The sequence below is a fragment of the Lytechinus variegatus genome, chromosome 10, assembly GCF_018143015.1.
Source record: "Lytechinus variegatus isolate NC3 chromosome 10, Lvar_3.0, whole genome shotgun sequence".
NCBI classification, from domain to species: domain Eukaryota; kingdom Metazoa; phylum Echinodermata; class Echinoidea; order Temnopleuroida; family Toxopneustidae; genus Lytechinus; species Lytechinus variegatus.
The window spans coordinates 678,284-697,120 of NC_054749.1; the positions used below are offsets into that span (position 1 = coordinate 678,284).

General features: G+C 38.7%; 1 protein-coding gene across 1 annotated transcript in view; it reads left to right on the plus strand.

Moving 5' to 3' along the window:
- Positions 1-18,100, plus strand: part of LOC121422824 (ubiquitin carboxyl-terminal hydrolase 1-like) — a 33,246-nt gene extending 15,146 nt beyond the window's left edge. The window contains exons 3-9 of the mRNA XM_041618035.1: positions 3,846-3,995; positions 5,862-6,033; positions 6,470-6,573; positions 11,198-12,462; positions 13,179-13,371; positions 15,057-15,256; positions 17,199-18,100. Coding sequence (XP_041473969.1) covers positions 3,846-3,995; positions 5,862-6,033; positions 6,470-6,573; positions 11,198-12,462; positions 13,179-13,371; positions 15,057-15,256; positions 17,199-17,398 — 2,284 coding nt within the window. The 3' untranslated portion in view covers positions 17,399-18,100. The remainder of the gene's footprint in view (positions 1-3,845; positions 3,996-5,861; positions 6,034-6,469; positions 6,574-11,197; positions 12,463-13,178; positions 13,372-15,056; positions 15,257-17,198) is intronic.
- Positions 18,101-18,837: the final 737 nt, after the last annotated feature.

Below are 18,837 nucleotides of genomic sequence, written 5' to 3' on the forward strand. Positions count from 1 at the left end.
GTGGATGTTTTAAAGTGGGGAGATAATTGGAAAGATATTGCTGTTATAACACTCCATAGGATTGTCAACTTGGGTGGCAATTCTTTTTATCTGAGGAAAGGGGTGTGGTGGGGGGGGAATGTTGCTGCCATATTATCGTAGGTCTATCAATCAGACTGCCTTTCCATTCAGATGAAATAGATGCTTCACTTTTTAGAGAGATAACTGGGATCTGGAAAGGTCATCACCTGATATTTACCAGTATTGATAAAGAAATCAGTGAACGGCATACTGATGTCTCCTATTAATAGACTGAATATTAAAAAAAAAACAATATCAATATTTGATTTTTTCCTACTATAAAAGTGACATGAAAGGTCATGTCTCTTTTAGCGTGATGATTATTTGTTTTTCTGCAATTTATTTTCACCTTAAATTTGTTTGTTTGCATTTATAACTGCGTTCAAAAACACAATACAAAAATATTTACAATAATAATTCACAATATAAACAATGTCATATTACATAATAAATACAAATAAGGATGTGAGTATAAATTAATCTTTTATAAATGTAAACAAATATATATATATATATATATATATATATATATATATATATATATATATATATGTATATATATATATATATATATATATATATATATATATAGATAGATAGATAGATAGATAGATAGATAGATAGATCACGATCCTACAGATGACCATCAGCTAGATGTGAAGGAAACTGTTACATCTCTCATTGACAGCCAGAAGCTACCCAAGGAAGCCAAGCATCTCCTTCAGAGGAATCCCAAATCCGCCATTTTTTATATGCTTCCTAAAATACACAAGGTGGGATATCCTGGGCGCCCGATTGTTTCTACGATAAACTGTCCCACTGAGCTCATCAGTGAGTATTTGGATAGTATCTTCTCTCCTATTGTGAAGGGCCTTCCGACCTACGTAAGAGACTCGTCAGAGATGATCCGGACTCTTGAGACGATCACACTCCCAGAGCATGGAGAGAAGTTTCTTTTCACTTTAGATGTCAAGTCTTTCTATACCATCATCCCCCAATCAGATGGCCTCAATGCTATTCGTTTCTTTCTACGGAGTCATCAATCAGCTAACAGACCTGACGAGGACACTATAGTGCGCTTGACTGACCTCGTTCTCACACGTTCATCATTCAGCTTCAATGGTAAATACTACAAACAGAAGGGCGTGAAGATGGGTACTAAGATGGGACCTTTTTATGCTTGCCTGTTCATGGGATACATCGAAAGCAGGTTCTTGTCCAATTACGAAGGGCCCAAACCTCTGCTTCTGCGAAGATATATTGATGATTATCTTGGAATCACAGTGTCATCCAAGGATGAAGTTATGGAATTCATTGACAGACTTGGCAACATGCATCCTTCAGTTCAACTTACCAACGAAGTGTCAGACGCCAGTGTGGCTTTCTTGGACCTCAAAGTCACAATCGAAGGCTCGGGTATCACCACGTCAGTGCATTACAAGCCTTCTGATTCCCATGCTTACCTGAACTACGCATCTTCACATCCTCCTGCATGCAAGAATTCCATTCCCTTCTCTCAACTTTCTCGCATCCGTCGTATTTGTTCAGAGGAAGATGACTACAACCAACGAGCAGATGAAATGCAACATTTCTTCAAGCAACGAGGATACCCGGATGAGATCCTGACTAAGGCAGCTAAGAGAGTTGATACATCAACACGTGCGGATTTCCTTCGGCCCAAGCAGCAGAAGCAGGTTTCAGGAAGGATTCCGTTAGTCGTCACTTACCATCCCACTAGTGAACGCCTTGCCAAGTCTGTGAGGGATAACTTTCACATCTTAACTGAGCATCCTGCAACTACAGAAATTTTTTCCGAACCCCTTCTGACTTCGTTCCGGAAGGACAAGAACCTACGCCAGCTCCTCGTGAAATCCGAGCTAATTCCAATCAATGCTGCATGTGGTGTCGGAAGCAAACCATGCAGTAGACCTCGCTGCAACACGTGTGGGGTCATTTCTTCAGTGACAGAGATATCCGGACCAAAGGGTACTTGGCATATCCACGGCTCTTTTACATGTGTCACCAACGATTGCATATATTGCATCTACTGCTCCAAGTGCAAGGAGATCTACATCGGAGAAACGAAGAGGAGGCTAGCTGACAGAGTGACCGAACATCTTCGCTCCATCAGGATCAAGTCAGCAGGGTTGCCGGTAGCCCATCATTTTACCCAACCGGACCATAACATCGGGTACTTCAAGGTGTGCGTTCTTCTGGCTGGTTTTCATTCAGATGGGATAAGGAAAGAGAAGGAGGAACGCCTCATCCACTCACTCGGCTCTCTCCAACCTTATGGAATGAATGCGTCTTTCCATTCTTTTCCCATGGTGTGATTTTCTTTTCTCCACCCTCCCTCTCTCTCTCTCTATCTCTTGCTTCCCTTTCTTGTTTTCTTCCTTTCTTTCTGTTGTCCTTCCCTTTTTCTTCTCTTTCTTTCTCCCCAGCTGTCCTCTATTTCTGCCCCTTCTCTCCCTCTTTTTTTTTTCTTCTAGTCGGTTTTCTTTTTCCGTTTTCTCTTCCTTTTGTCTCCCCGGCTTCCTTCTTTTTCTTCCCTTCCCCTTTCTTTCTTTTTTCTTTTTTTTCTCTCTCTCTTTTCTTTTGTACTGATGGGCTTCGCGTCTTACCTCTTAGTGCGTTGTTTTTTACGCTTTGTGTTTAGCGCACTGCATTTCTTGGTGTTGTTGACTAATAAATTCATCATTTCCTGATGAAGCCCTATGGGCGAAAATTTGATCAACTTTTCTATCTACGGTTGTTTTTATTAACATTGTATTTTGCTTATTACTACCACAACCGACGCAGGACCTTCATTTTTATTCCTATATATATATATATATATAATGTAATAAATGAACGCAGGAGACCGCCATCGTGAGCGGTTAGGCTTGAATTGATGGCGGCCTCATAAAATACTCATAAATACTAATCAGTAATAAGGAATCATACCTTATACATGTAGGGGTGAATCTGCCCAGGTTGAGGGACCAAAGAAATAATTTGTTAGACTTTGTTGAAATTCAACTGAACAGGCAGATAACGCATAGTTTGCATAATCTATTCTAAAAATTTCTTCAAATTGGGCAATTTATTTGACTTATGTAAGGTTAACTCATGCATACTCCACTTAATATGATTTTTTTTATTATATCCCTTTTCCAGCCTCTAAAGACTGCATCACTGATGAAACGCATGGGCTGTTTCACAAAGATTTAAGTATGAATTAGAGTCGCACTTATATGTCAAGTTGTGCATGGTATGAAAGGCATGACTGCATAAGTCAGACCGTGCGAAGAGGACGCACACTACTGCGTTTTGATCAATTAGATTGCGCGTTGCATTTTACATACATGTTGGCATTTTAGTGCGATTTAAGTCATACTTAAATCTATGTGTAACACCCCCCCCCCCGTATCAAATTATTTGTGTTATCTAAAATTGATTACAATATTTTGTAAGTGCAAACATGCTTTCATTGTAAATTAATTTGATTGTTATTACCCCCCCCAAAAAAAAATAATAATGATAATAAAATAAATGAATAAGTTTTCAGTGGCAAACTTCATTGACTTTTTAATACGGATTTTCCCCAGTTATGTTTGTGCACATCCTTATCTGTGCATATTTTATGTCATGCACATTGACATCACAAGAAGTGCACAATTGAGAAATCCGCTCCAAGTGTCGGCTGAGTTTTCCAGTCATTGTCACAAATTTGGTGAAAATGACATGGATTTCATTTTAACTATGGAACGTCCTCAATTATCGTTATCTTGATTTCTTTACAGATATGAAGCAACCGATGGTGTAGCACCTACTTACAGTGAACCGCCATCGTCCACCATTCCAAGCGAGTATATGATAAGCGTAGCTCCGTATACCGGTCTGCATAACCTGGGCAACACCTGCTATCTCAACAGTGTGCTACAAGTTCTAAGGTAGCGTCTCATGAAGTTGCTTATAAAGGCCACATTCAAATTTAAAGCAGATACGAACCAATAGCGCCATCTTGAGTCCTCAACTACTCGTACCTGTCCAGTTTCCTGACCCATAATGCTAGTGTACTGTAGTCTAGTAATATAGACCCATTTAAATGATATCATGCTAATCAATTATTACTCAATGCATTTACATGTATTCTGCAATAATCATATTACCAAGTAGCAGAACAATTACTTTTTTCCTCTCAAAACATTTTAGTTTCTCCATACAAATACAATTATATGTCAATTTATTCTCTGTAGTTTAGGTAGATACCTGAGAATGTATTATGTCAAGACCCTTTTATTTATAACACACAGTTAATGAGAGACCATACACAGTTCACTCCCCCTTTAAAGGTCAAGTCCACCTCAGAAAAATGTTGATTTGAATCAATAGAGAAAAAACAGACTAGCACAATGCTGAAGATTTCATCAAAATCGGATGTAAAATATGAAAGTTATGACATTTCAAAGTTTCGCTTATTTTTAACAAAATAGTTATATGAACGAGCCAGTTACATCCAAATGAGAGAGTCGATGATGTCACTCACTCACTATTTCTTTCTTTTTTTTGTTGTTTGAATTGTACAATATTTCAATTTTTACGAATTTGACGATTATGACCTCCTTGCCTGAAGCACAAAATGTTGAAATAATGGAATTCCACGTGTTCAGGGAGGAATGAAACTTAATTTCACATGACAACGACGAGAAAGTCAAGATATTTCATATTTCAAACAATAAAAAACAAAAGAAATAGTGAGTGAATGACATCATCGACTCTCTCATTTGGATGTAGCTGGCTCGTTCATATAACTTTTTTTGTGAAATGAAGCAAAATTTTGAAATGTCATAACTTTCTTATTTTACATCCGATTTTGATGAAATTTTCAGTGTTATGCTTGTTGAATTTTTGTTTTTTATTCAAATCAAGTTTTTGTTGGGATGGACTTGTCCTTTAAAACAACCTGAAAACGTCAATTCAAATGGGTGTTGTTGAAGGGAATTTAAGCAGAATGAAGAGTTTGAAAGAAGAAAAAACAATAAAAGGTTGAAGGAAGAAGATACAAGCTCTGCTTAATACCTTTTGTACGATGGTAGCAATTTTATTTGACCTGTAATAGGGAGGGGGGCACAAGGTCAGAAGCAAAAACCTTGCTAAAAAATAAGGCACCTTTAAGATGGACCTTTGTATATATACATCCTTGATTAAAAAAAAACTGACCCGCTTCGTGCAAATGTAGAAATTTAAATGAAAATTGAGGGAATTTTATTGTAACAGTTTTTTGCAAATCAAACAGATGTTGGGAAGTGAGAATGTGATCTGAATCTCTCTTTCTCTTCTCTGTGTTAACAAAATATAATGTAATCTCTAAGGTTCACCATGTTTAATTGAAAAAGGGAAATGAAATACAGGCAGAAATTTGAAATGGAAAGACAAGAAAGGATGCTATAGATTTCCTCATTTGCATCCTTTCTTGTCTTTCAATTTCAATTTTTTTACCTATGTTTATTTTCCCTTCTTCATATTACACATGGTGAACGGTAAACCTTCTCCACATTAATGTAATCTCTGTTTTTATGGTGTATCTCATCATGAATCTGTTGGCAGAGATGTCTGCCAAAACATAAAGATTTAAACTAGAGGGGGGGATGAATGAATCAAGATTTACATACAGTACTTCCCCCGCCCTCACACTACCCAGATTGCTGTTGAAACTTTATGATTTTCTTTTTCTACTTGCAATCAAATCTGTTAGAGTGTATACTAAATGCTGATTAAGTTAATACTTGTGATGTTTCCATTTGATGGTTTGGCAGGTATTGTCCAAGCTTTAGCGAGAATCTGGCGAGACTTTCCGGGTTGGTTTCTGACAAACTCAAGAAGAATGATGAAGAAGAAAAGGACGATACTGCTGTTGAGGATGAGAGGAGTAGGCGGAGAAGAGTTGAGTTCTTAGGACAGCTTAAATTGGTTCAAGCAATGAATAAAGTGAGTTTTAGATCATCTCTATTTCTGTTTGTGTTGCCTCCCAGTGAAAAACTGCAATCAGTAGTCCAAGTAAATTTTCTTTTGGGTGTGATTTAAAAGTATAGATCCTACTTTAAAGTGATGCATAGGTTGCCAAAATTGATCTTGCAAATCAATTTCACTACATGATTCAGGGAGAAGAATTTTCAGGACAGATTCAGAAACTCAGGTTTGAAGTTTGACATCCACTCAGGCATGAGATTCCATACTGTGCCCCCTCAAAAACAAAAAAAGATTCCTCAAACCTCTCCTTTTTAAAGAGAAGTGTTTCAAGAATTTTCTTTAATCATTAAAATTTGATTTTTGCTTTTCAATTTTTGTAGAAAGTTGTAAAGATCTTTGAATTGATAGTCCTAGTTGTAAAGTGTTCTCTTCTTTTTTTCTTTTTTTTTGTCAGTTGTTCAACACCATGTCTGAGAAGGAGCAATCTTACTTGAAGCAGATGATGCCAGCTGGTCAGGAATTAGCTATGTATCCTGAAGAAATCTTGGAAGCTATCAGGTATTCATAAACAAATGCATATCATATTTTAACCTCTATAATAAAAATATTATAGGGTATTTGCCTGGCACACATATCCACCTTTTTAGGTGCTTAAGGTGCTCCTATATTACCCTGGTTGAACTAGGCTACCGACTCCGGTGCTTATAGCTTTTGAGAATTACTCTCTTGACGATCCCTGTTGACCTGATCTTGATTGAGTGCAGCACATTGTTAATCAATTTCTTGCTGAGGGAAATATATGCCATTGCTTGGATTCAAACCCATGTCCCACTGTTTCAAAGTCCAGAGACTAATCCACTAAGCCAAAATGCTCCACACTGCTTCAGCAATAAATAATCTTTTAAGAAACTGTGCAAATTGCATTCCTGCCTGCCTGCTATATTTCCTAGCATCCATCATGAATTATTTCCATCCCCTTTTCCGGTTAAGCTTTCATGCAATACCTTTTTAAACCTAAGTATGAGAATTTGCATGTACTTGTACCCTTCATGAATGTTGGTATTTAACAGCCGTGCAGTTTTTTTGTCTCACCTGCGAAGCAAAGTGAGACTATAGGCGCCGCTTTTCCGACGGCGGCGGCGTCAACATCAAATCTTAACCTGAGGTTAAGTTTTTGAAATGATGTCATAACTTAGAAAGTATATGGACCTAGTTAATAAAACTTGGCCATAAGGTTAATCAAGTATTACTGAACATCCTATTAGAGTTTCATGTCACATGACCAAGGTCAAAGGTCATTTAGGGTCAATGAACTTAGACCATGTTGGAGGAATCAACATCGAAATCTTAACCTGAGGTTAAGTTTTTGAAATTTCATCATAACTTAGAAAATATATGGACCTAGTTCATGAAACTTGGACATAAGGTTAATCAAGTATCACTGAACATCCTGCATGAGTTTCACGTCACATGACCAAGGTCAAAGGTCATTTAGGGTCAATGAACTTTGGCCGAATTGGGGATATCTGTTGAATTCCCATCATAACTTTGAAAGTTTATGGATCTGATTCATGAAACTTGGACACAATAGTAATCAAGCATCACTGAAAGTTTTGTGCAAGTTTCAGGTCTCATGATTTAGGTCAAAGGTCATTTAGGGTCAATGAACTTTGGCCGAATCGGGGGTATCTGTTGAATTACCATCATAACTTTGAAAGTTTATTGGTCTAGTTCATTAAAGTTGGACATTAGAGTAATCAAGTATCACTGAACATCCTGTGCACGTTTCAGGTCACATGACCAAGGTCAAAGGTCAATGGACTTTGGCCGAATTGGGTGTATCTGTTGAATTACCATCATAACTTTGAAAGTTTATGGATCTGATTCATGAAACTTGTACATAAGAGTAATCAAGTATCACTGAACATCCTGTTCGAGTTTCAGGTCACATGATCAAGGTCATGTAAGGTCAATGAACTTTGGCCATGTTGGGGTTTTTGTCTCACCTGCGAAGCAGAGTGAGACTATAGGCGCCGCTTTTCCGACGGCGGCGGCGTCAACATCAAATCTTAACCTGAGGTTAAGTTTTTGAAATGACGTCATAACTTGGAAAGTATATGGACCTAGTTAATAAAACTTGGCCATAAGGTTAATCAAGTATTACTGAACATCCTATTAGAGTTTCATGTCACATGACCAAGGTCAAAGGTCATTTAGGGTCAATGAACTTAGACCATGTTGGAGGAATCAACATCGAAATCTTAACCTGAGGTTAAGTTTTTGAAATGTCATCATAACTTAGAAAATATATGGACCTAGTTCATGAAACTTGGACATAAGGTTAATCAAGTATCACTGAACATCCTGCATGAGTTTCACGTCACATGACCAAGGTCAAAGGTCATTTAGGGTCAATGAACTTTGGCCGAATTGGGGATATCTGTTGAATTCCCATCATAACTTTGAAAGTTTATGGATCTGATTCATGAAACTTGGACATAATAGTAATCAAGCATCACTGAACATTTTGTGCAAGTTTCAGGTCTCATGATTAAGGTCAAAGGTCATTTAGGGTCAATGAACTTTGGCCGAATCAGGGGTATCTGTTGAATTACCATCATAACTTTGAAAGTTTATTGGTCTAGTTCATTAAACTTGGACATTAGAGTAATCAAGTATCACTGAACATCCTGTGCACGTTTCAGGTCACATGACCAAGGTCAAAGGTCAATGGACTTTGGCCGAATTGGGTGTATCTGTTGAATTACCATCATAACTTTGAAAGTTTATGGATCTGATTCATGAAACTTGTACATAAGAGTAATCAAGTATCACTGAACATCCTGTTCGAGTTTCAGGTCACATGATCAAGGTCAAAGGTCATGTAAGGTCAATGAACTTTGGCCATGTTGGGGTTTTTGTTGAATAACCATCATATCTCTAAGTTAATTGGTCTAGTTCATAAAAAGTGGACATAAGAGTGTATCACTGAACATCTTGTGCGAGTTAGAGTAGTATTCAAAGTCAGCACTGCTGCTATATTGAACCGCGTGATGCAGGTGAGACGGCCAGAGGCATTCCACTTGTTGTTCTTTCATTTACCACTTGTGGGATGAAACACCCTACCAGCACTTGCTGTTTTTCATAGGGGTCCATTTATTCGGACAAGAAAAGTGAAGTATTAAAGATTAAGTCCATTTCGTTTCTTGTGAAAATTAAATGCAGGAAAGACAACAAGCACCTGCAAGACGAACAAGAAGGCCAATGCAGCGACGGTGAACTGTGGCTGCACGCGCGCACCAAGAATACAACCCGCGCAATGTAACAGTGCTGCATAGGTTCTGACATTTTCTCACCAGTCACGACATTTGATGCATACAATGTTGCAATAGCAAGTTTTCATAATTGCAACAGGGATGGATTCTACAGTGTGTGCCTATCAGAATCACAATCAACAACTGAGAGGTCTCTAACGATAATTGGTGAACAGGGACAGTTGGTCGTTGTAAGTTCCGGAGCTATAAAAAACTTGCTAATGTGTTGTTTGTCTAGAGTCACAGGCCCGTATTCTCAAGTCGGGTTTAAGTTAAACTCGGGTTTAAAGTTGTGGTTTAAGTATTGGAAGCCAAACGTATCAAATTTTTAATTAAGTTGTATGTTTCTTATGTTTCCTGTGCTCTTTCCTGATTCATCGATGGTGAAGCCAATATTTTTTTTAGACTTCCTAGACAATTATGAATGATTTAAGAGCCAAATGAGCTGAAGTATGATGTCTCTACTGTTAGTGATTTGTGTGACAATTGGCTCGCCATACTTAAACCACAACTTTAAACCCGACTTCAGAATACGGGCCACAGACAACACTGCTGTTTGGGTTCACCAATTTTCTCCAACGACTGCTTTGTTATGAAGGGCGTATGACAAAAGATTCTCTATGTTCCATTAAATGTTAAAATAGTGGTTGCAAAATCTCCCTAATATTATTCATAGTATTGATCGTATCGATCAGATTTTTATAAAATGGGTCAGCCGAATTAAGGATGGACTGATAAAAAATTTTCTTTCAGAACAAAAAATGGGAACACACATACTGACAAATAAAGATATTGAAAACACTAGTTTTAAAGTTCCTGTTGAACCGATAAGAATTCTCAAGCCGTTCGTATCATAATCAAAATGTTCATCTTGAGAATATTTCAGCAGCCTTTGACCATGGTTTAATAGACAAAGCTTGATAAGGAATTCACAATGCAGTCTTGTCATTCTTGCAAATTGATGTTTAGGTTTAGAAAATGGGATGGTTAGGTTTATTTGACTGATGTAGTGTAGCGTGCATTATCATTGTGGGTATTTCAAGCTTTATGTCCTACCAAAAGCCCTGAGCTCAGCAACTTTGTTGCAAGTGCAGGTCGACATATTGCTGCTTTCTATCGGCCAATGGCAACATTAGCAGGAGTCTTAATTGTCCAATGGATTTAGCTGTTACAAGGTATTTTACCTTCTCTTTTGAGGAATAGTGCTATGTTTAAGGAAATTTTTAATGATTAATTAGGTTGGACTTGATGAATTGAGAACATTCATTAGTATTTTGAAGAATAATTGCATTGATGATCATCCTGGGCCCCATTATGAAATCTTTGATTTTGATTAGCTGTTCAGCGTTGTTTCCATGGTAGTTACCACTGGGTGGCAAAGATACCATAATAGTAACTATCATGGTTTTTTTCCTACAAGTTGTCGGATCGGACAGCCTTCCTTGATATTGCTTGGCTGAGAAGTACAGTTCCTCCAGTAAATGCCAGAAGAAAAATAATACTTTGAACACTTTTCAGGAAGCTCCAATTGTACCCATTGCTCCCTTAATCTGAACAAAGTGGTGATAGATCACATACTGTACTGTACAACTAGGAATGGACATACAACTTTAGTCCGACTGGACTCTTGTTGAATGGATAAATTTTATCTCTTATAATTTTGACTAAACATTTTACGTGCCTTCCTGTTTCTGTTCCTGTCATAAGTTACGCCTTGATATTGCAGTGTCTAATCAAATGCATTTTTTTTTAGTGATTTTTTATAGAGAAAGAATACAGTTTGTTTGAATTGCCATTACTGATGTTTCCAACCTGTGTTCAAGGGGTGTAGGGACAATAAGTCTTAAAATACGCTTTTATTTTTTTAGGGAATTGAACTCAATGTTCAAAGGCTATCTACAGCATGATGCCCAGGAGCTTCTCTGTTGCATCCTCAGTAACGTCCAAGAGGCTTGCCAGCGACTTGGTGACCTCCAGGAGAACAAAGAGAACCAGACCAATCAGACTGCTGTCATGGATGTACCTTCGGGAACCTGCCTGAAAGCTGTGAGGAAGCTTGACATGGGCGGAGCTGGTGATGGTTCGACGGAGAAAGAGTCTGGAAGACTGTTGGGAGGAGGTAGACCCCTCGGTGGAGGTAGGCCTAGGAGTGAAAAGACATTGAGTGAAAAGAAGTTGGATTATAAAGGGCTTGGTAATGATACTCTTGTGACTCACCAGGACAACGGCATTGGTGATCATCCTAATGGGTATAGTGATGGAAATGTTGAACACATTAAACTATGCAATGGTAACATCACAGGCACTCTGAAAAAGTCTGAGACAATCAACGGGGTGGTCGTGGGTCACCACGGAGGGATTTCCCCAAGTAATGACTCTGTGCGGAGACGAGGGGGGAGGAAGAGCGCCTTGACCAACGGACACTTATCAGGGATAGAGTGCAATGGGATGAATGGTAGCCTTCCGGAGACGAACGGATCGGGAGACGGCGGAAGCTGTAAGAAGAAGCGTCTTGGGATCGGTCGCCTTGCATTGCAGCAATATTCCCTGGGCAAGTTTGGCATCGTCAAGAAAGACAAAGCACCACCGGTTGAACAGCGTACACCATATGATGCATCTCACCATCATGGTGCTGACTTTGATTTGGCCGAGGCTTCGAAGGAAGCGCCTGAAGTTGGAACATTTGCTTCCAGGAATGTGACCGCTAATAACTCCAATGACCCTGATAAGTCTGTGGATACACCCAAAGCTTCTCCGAAAGTGGAGGATGATTCGGAGACAGTCGAAAGACTGCAAGGAGAGCATTCACCACCAGCCACCCAAGACAAGGAAACGTCGACAAAGCTGGAAGAATGTACCGTCCCCGAGCCACCAACGACCAACTGCGCCCAAACAGCAGTGGTGGAAGGAGTTGGAGACCAGGGTGGGGCAGTGGAGAGTGCAGGTGTTGCGCCTTTGCTGGGTGAGATGAAAGTGATTGAGAGGCTCTTTCAGGGTACCCTGGTACTCCAGACACGCTGCCTGGAGTGTGAATCCTGTTCGGAGAAGAGGGAAGATTTCCAGGATGTCAGCGTTCCAGTTCAGAGTATCCCTGCCTTCACCAGTGAAGAAGAGCAAGGAGAACATGCCCCAGGTAAGGCCCCTAAGGCCATGGATGCCATAGTAATTGGCCTAACTAACCCTCTTATTGGAAATTTCTGGTGCCCTTTTTTTTTCCCCCTTATGTGCTGTAATAAATAATTATGCCCTATTAAAAATATTGCCTTGCCCTGAAAATTTTAGGCCTTTCTGTAAGATTTGTATGATGTCAATTGATTTATGTTTAAAGTCAGTAAATGCTGGTTTCAAAAAAAACAAATTAGTATGTAATTAGATTTTTTTACATTAAAAAAAGGATATTTCCTATGCTTTACGATTTATTATTATATAATTCCAAGAATATATATTCAAAGTATTTGAATGTCCTATCATACATGCTCCATTTCTCTCGTTTCTGTTGATTTCTGGAATGAATTTTAATCAGTACAAAAAATATATGGGATGTTTCTTGTTATGCTTTATAAAGACTTATTAAATGATTCTCAGAATAACTCTTTGCCATCGAACCCCTTGGTGCTTTATCAGCTCTTCTGTTTGTTTTTTTTTCTTTAATCTAAATGTTAACCCTCATAACCTATGTCTAAGCTATGCCATAGATTTTTAACCATATTCCCTCCCCAAATTGATAAGTTACTTATATTTTTTGATGTTTTTTGAGACTTTGCAAATTGATTATCAGAGTAAACTCTACGTCATCAAACCCTGTGTGCTTCATCAGCTCGTCCGATTGGTCTGTTTTCTTGAATCTAGATGTCAACCCTCGTAACCTGTCTCTGGGCTGGGCGTTGTCCGAGTTCACCAGTGTTGAGAGACTGACGGATGATAACAAGTACTTCTGTGAGCATTGTTTTCATCTGACCGAAGCCGAGAGATCTGTTCTCTTTGGGAGGCTACCCGGTGTGCTTATCATCCAGTTGAAGAGGTTCAGTGCTTTCATTAACTGGTACGTTTGGCTCTAAAGCCTGGCTAACACCTTTGCGTGTTTAGTTTGGATTTCGCTGTGTCTCGCCCGATAGCATGCAATGTCACTATGCACACTAAAGGCCATCGCACACCTTACGACCCGACTGGTCTGTGTTTGGCTTGCGACTGAGTGAGGGGAGATGAATCGCAAGGTGGTCATAAGCCTCGACACCGCACACCTTGCCATCCGATCTGCGACTCACGCATGCACTTTTTGTTTTTTGCCATCGCAACTGAGAAAGTGTGCTTACTACTGCGTATGCGCGTTGTTTATCATATACGCGTCATGCAACTCTGCTGTCCGATTGGCTGGAAGTTGGATTGAGCTTGCGATCCAGTCATAAGGATTCGACATGTCAAATCCTTCCGATTTTCCTTGCGACTTGTCTTTGACCGATCTGCGACTCTCAAGCTGACAAGAGCTGTGACATCACATTTCCCCACACTCAGTCGCAAGCCAGTCGGCGACCAGGTAAGGTGTGCAGTGGCCATAATGCAGAAGTCATGCATTCTAGCCAGGCTTTTAAGTAAATTACACAAGATAATGAGTGTAATGCCATCAATCTTTCGTCCTATTCAGTGCTTTCATCAACCGGTACGTTTGGCTCTAAAGCCTGGTTTACACCTATTGGCCCAAATCCACAAAGGTGATTTTGAAAACCCACGGTTAAATCCATGGTTTGTGCAGATTTTCTGAATAAATAACGCTTAATTTGGCATGTATCGGGCGTGTGTATAAAAACTGTCCAATGCTGATGCATGCTTTTGTCACATTGTGCAACCATGGTTATATACGCTATTTTATTCATGAGTCCACTGTTTAAAGAGTGGACTCTTGAATAAAATAGCGTAAATAAAAACGGCAACGGGCATCAATGTGGTGCGCTGGGAGCCTGTGACAAAAGCGCGCATCAGCATTGAGCTTTTTTTAATATACGTGGTAAAATAAGCGTATGTTATACAGGAAATTTGCATAAACCATGGACTCAACCGTGGGTTTTCAAAACCACCTTTGTGAATTTGGGATTTTGTGTTTTTAGCTTGGATTTAGCTGCGTCTCACCCGAAAGCAGACAAGCACAACAAAAGGAAAGGAAGCAAGTTCATACAATGTCATTACCCAGACTAATGCAGAGGCCTTGCATTCCAGCCAGGCTTTAGGAAAATTACATATATCTATTCCATTCTCATTGTTGTAGTATTCATTGTTGTAATTGATATAGTTCAGTGATGTAGTTTAATTTGATAGTATGATACCTTGTAATGATAAATCATGTAATGTATACTTAATGTAAGTATAAAAATGTAGAATAATTGTAATTAATGTACAGTATATGTAATGAATAAGTCATCTAGTTAATCCATGTAAAGTGCTTAGAGATCTTGATATCAAGGGCTATATATAAATACAATATTGTTAGTAGTATTATTATTACACAAGATAATGAGTGTCATGCCATCAATCTTTCATCCAATTGAATACAATATTCTTTAATTCCATTGCCTTTGATCAGGGGCCACTGGGTTCCCTTAGGTCGTGAAGAGGCATTTTTTGCCATGATGCCAAGAAAATACCATTGTAAATATAAAAGTTATATCCCTTATAGCCAAGTATAATTAATATTTAAAGGTAATGGTGACACTTGATTTATCTTTTTTTCAACAGTTTCTCTCCTGGAGGATCTGTGTCAAAGGTCAATGACCATCTGGCCATCCCGTTGACCCTGAGCCTCGCCAAGTGGTGTTCTGGATCTTGTCAGCAGAGGAACACGCCCTATGAGCTCTGTGCAGTGGTCGCTCACAGTGGGTCATCTAGCTCCAGCGGTCATTACATCGCCTATGCTCGGGTACCTCAAAAAAATGCAGGTCAGTTCTTAATGTTCGTACAAACTAGATTTTATTGGTTTATTTTCATTTGGTCCACTGCCAATTCGTCCAATAGCAACTCGTCTACTATCATTTTGTATGCCATCAGTTCGTCCAGTATCCACATGGTAATTGCTATTTCGTCCACTCACAATTTCATCTAATAGCGAGTTGGTCCAATAACCATTTAGTCCATATACCATTTGGTCTAGTTGGACTAAGGCTTGTATTCTGAAGTCAGGTTTAACTTAGACCATGGTCCAACTCTGCTAAAATTATGGGAAGCCAAAGGTGTCAACAATTTTATTAAGTGGTATGTTTCTTATGTTTACTGTGCTCTTTCCTGATTCATCTATTTGTACTTCCTAGATAATTATGAATGATTTGAGAGCCAAGTGAGCTCAAATATGATATCTCTACTGTTAGTGATTTATTCAACAATTGGCTATCCATACTTTAACCACAACTCTAAACCTGACTTTAACTTAAGTTAAACCCGACTTCAGAATACGAACTGGTGATTAGACAAAGTGATAATTGGACCAAGTGTTTATTGGACCAAATGGTTGTTAGACGAAATGTTGATGGATGGAATGTCATTGGACTAAATGAAGGAAGACCATGTGGTGAGTGGTCGAGTTGGCATTAGACGAATTGGCAATTTACTGTTTTTATGAGAAATTCTGAGCATAGTATGATTTACTTGGAAAGGATGTAGAAACAAGTTTTGTGCTGTGTTCAATGAGTGCGGCAAAATGTGAGTCAATGCATTGCCATGCTAATATCCTTTTAAAGGACACGTCCACCCCAATGAGAACTTGATTTGAATAAATAGAGAATAACATAAGCATAACACTGAAAATTTCATCAAAATCAGGTGTAAAATAAGAAAGTAATGGTATTTTAAAGTTTTCGCTTATTTTCAACAAAGTAGTTATATGAACAGGCCAGTTACATCAAAATGAGAGAGCCGATGATGTCGCTCACTCACTATTTTGTTTTTTATTGTTTGAATTATACAATATTTCAAATTTTATGAATTTGACGATTAGGACCTCCTTGCCTGAAGCACAAAATGTTAAAAAAATGCAATTCCATGTGTTCAGGGAGGAATGAAACTTCATTTCACATGACAATGACGAGAAAATAAAAATATTTCATATAATAAAATACAAAAGAAAAAGTGAGTGAGTGACATCATCGATTCTCTCATTTGGGTGTAACTGGCTTGTTCATATAACTATTTTGTTAAAAATAAGCGAAACTTTGAAATGTCATAACTTTCTTATTTTACATCCGATTTTGATGAAATTTTCAGCATTGTGCTTGTCTGATTTTTCTCTATTGATTCAAATCAACATTTTTTTTTGAGGTGGACTTGACCTTTAAGAAGTCCTGTGAGAATAATGAATATGATTAAAACATGCTGCAAACTATTACTTTGACTTTAGCATGGCTACCTTGATCAGGTGTTCAAGCCTCCAGGGGTTTCCTTCTCACCAGGTACCCATCAACTACACCTGGGTGGGGGGTGCTAAGTGTAGATAAATGCCTTGCCAAAGAACAAGTGCTTTACTGAAATTTGAACCCTGGGGCAGTATTCTGAACATTGTCTTTTCTCCATATTTTATCTTTTCTCAGAGATATGAAAAAATCGGTACTCTGGGGCCTTCCTATTGGCTAGAAGGGCTCCCAGTGGGAACTAACGACGATTTTGATTGGTTTCCTTCCGAAAAGATTGGCGGGACCTTTGAGAGATATGACAGGGAAAAGACAATGTTCAGAATACCGATTTTGTGACGATCATAGCGGTGTCACATCTCGGAGAGAAATTACAATATTTTTTGACAAAAGTTATGTCAGTGTTCCAGAATACCACCCCTGGACCCTGCACTGTGTAATACCATCAAATGATCGCTCTTCTCTCTGCTTCTTTTCGCAGAATCCCAATCCTGTGATGCAGACTCCGGAGCCCAAGATCAGTGTCCCATGAAAGAGTCCTGGGCTAAGTTTGACGACGACAGAGTTCAGGTCCTGTCCGACGAGGAGTTTGAATCCCTGGTGAATCCTCTGCAGGGCAACGACTCGGCTGCTACTCCTTACCTTCTGCTCTACAAAGACACTTGTCAGATCGCAAGATGAAATTATGGAGATCTTTGAATATTTCTTGTTTCTTTATGATTATACATAATAATAGATAGGCTGCAGATAACATACCTCACCTGAACCATATAGAGGAAGTGTGGGAGTTCAGCTTTCTTTTATTTATGTTTTTTGTTAATTTTTTTTTAACTTTAATCATTTTGTGAATTATTTTATAAAAGTGTAAACATTATGGCAAAGTTTATAGAGTGGTTTTTCAGCTCTGTTTATCTTTGGTTACTCTCATCCATGCTCTTGTAGCTGAAAATTGTTTTGCAAAGGACCAAATTGAACTTCCTTCATTCTAAAAAAAAAATATGTGATGAAATATACTATTAAATGTTGAATTGAAATGAATTTATTTATTCTCCAAAAAGTTTTTCAATAATAATAATATTAAAACATGAGATTTGTATAGCGCACTTTCCATCTTGAGTAGATGCTCAAGGTGATTCAGAGCAGAGCAACAAAAAACCAAAACAAATTACATATAACACACGTTTGAATAATAGGTCAGTGTTTGTCAAAAGACTCTCTGATACAGGTATGTTTTCAGGTTGCCCCTGAAGTGTAGTAATAATTATACTTGCTTATATATTGCTTAACTCTTACTCTATCAGAAGTCTCTAATATGCTTTTCACATTGCATTTCCTTAACCCCATACTATTCTTAGCCCTGGACTATCCTTAACCCCATACTATCTTTTTTTCGATTCAAACTACTGTCTTAACCCCATACTATCTGCTCAACCATGGTTAATGCCTTAACCCCGGACTATCCCTCAGCTCATGAATATTGATGGTTTACCAAACAGAGCGTGATTAACGTGCAATTCGACTTGGCTAATGATTGGTTAATGCTTAGCCCCACTTTCCTTAGCCCTGTTTTGTTTTCACACTGCATCTCTTAGCACCGCAATTGTGGTGCTAGCACCACAATAAGCCGGCTAACCCTGCTTTTTTGCAGGGCCAGATAGTACCATACTACTTACCGTGCTAGCCCACTTTGCTTAAACGTAGTGTGAAAAGAAGTGGGCTAAGCTTAACCCTGGGAAATTGGTGGGGCTAAGACCCCCCTTAGCCCCACCAATTGAGGACAAAATGTGCAGTGTGAAAAGCATATAAGTACTCCACAGAAATGCTGCACTGGCTTTACCAGTTCAGATTTTATGCACACTTTATTGAAAGGAATAAGTTCCTGCAAGATAAGCGCAGCACATTATGGATCAATTGCTTGTTGAAGGAAGTTACCCCACAGCTGGGACTCGAACCCTCTGTTTCAAAGTCCGGAGTCTAACCTCACTGGGCCACAACGAGGGGGCCACAATTATGCCGTAGATAAAGTGTCGAAAGTTGAGGTATGAAATGATATTTGAACGTTTTTACCTTGTTGGTTGTTTCAATTGTTCAATGAGTGGATTTTCAGGGTCCTCTTCTCA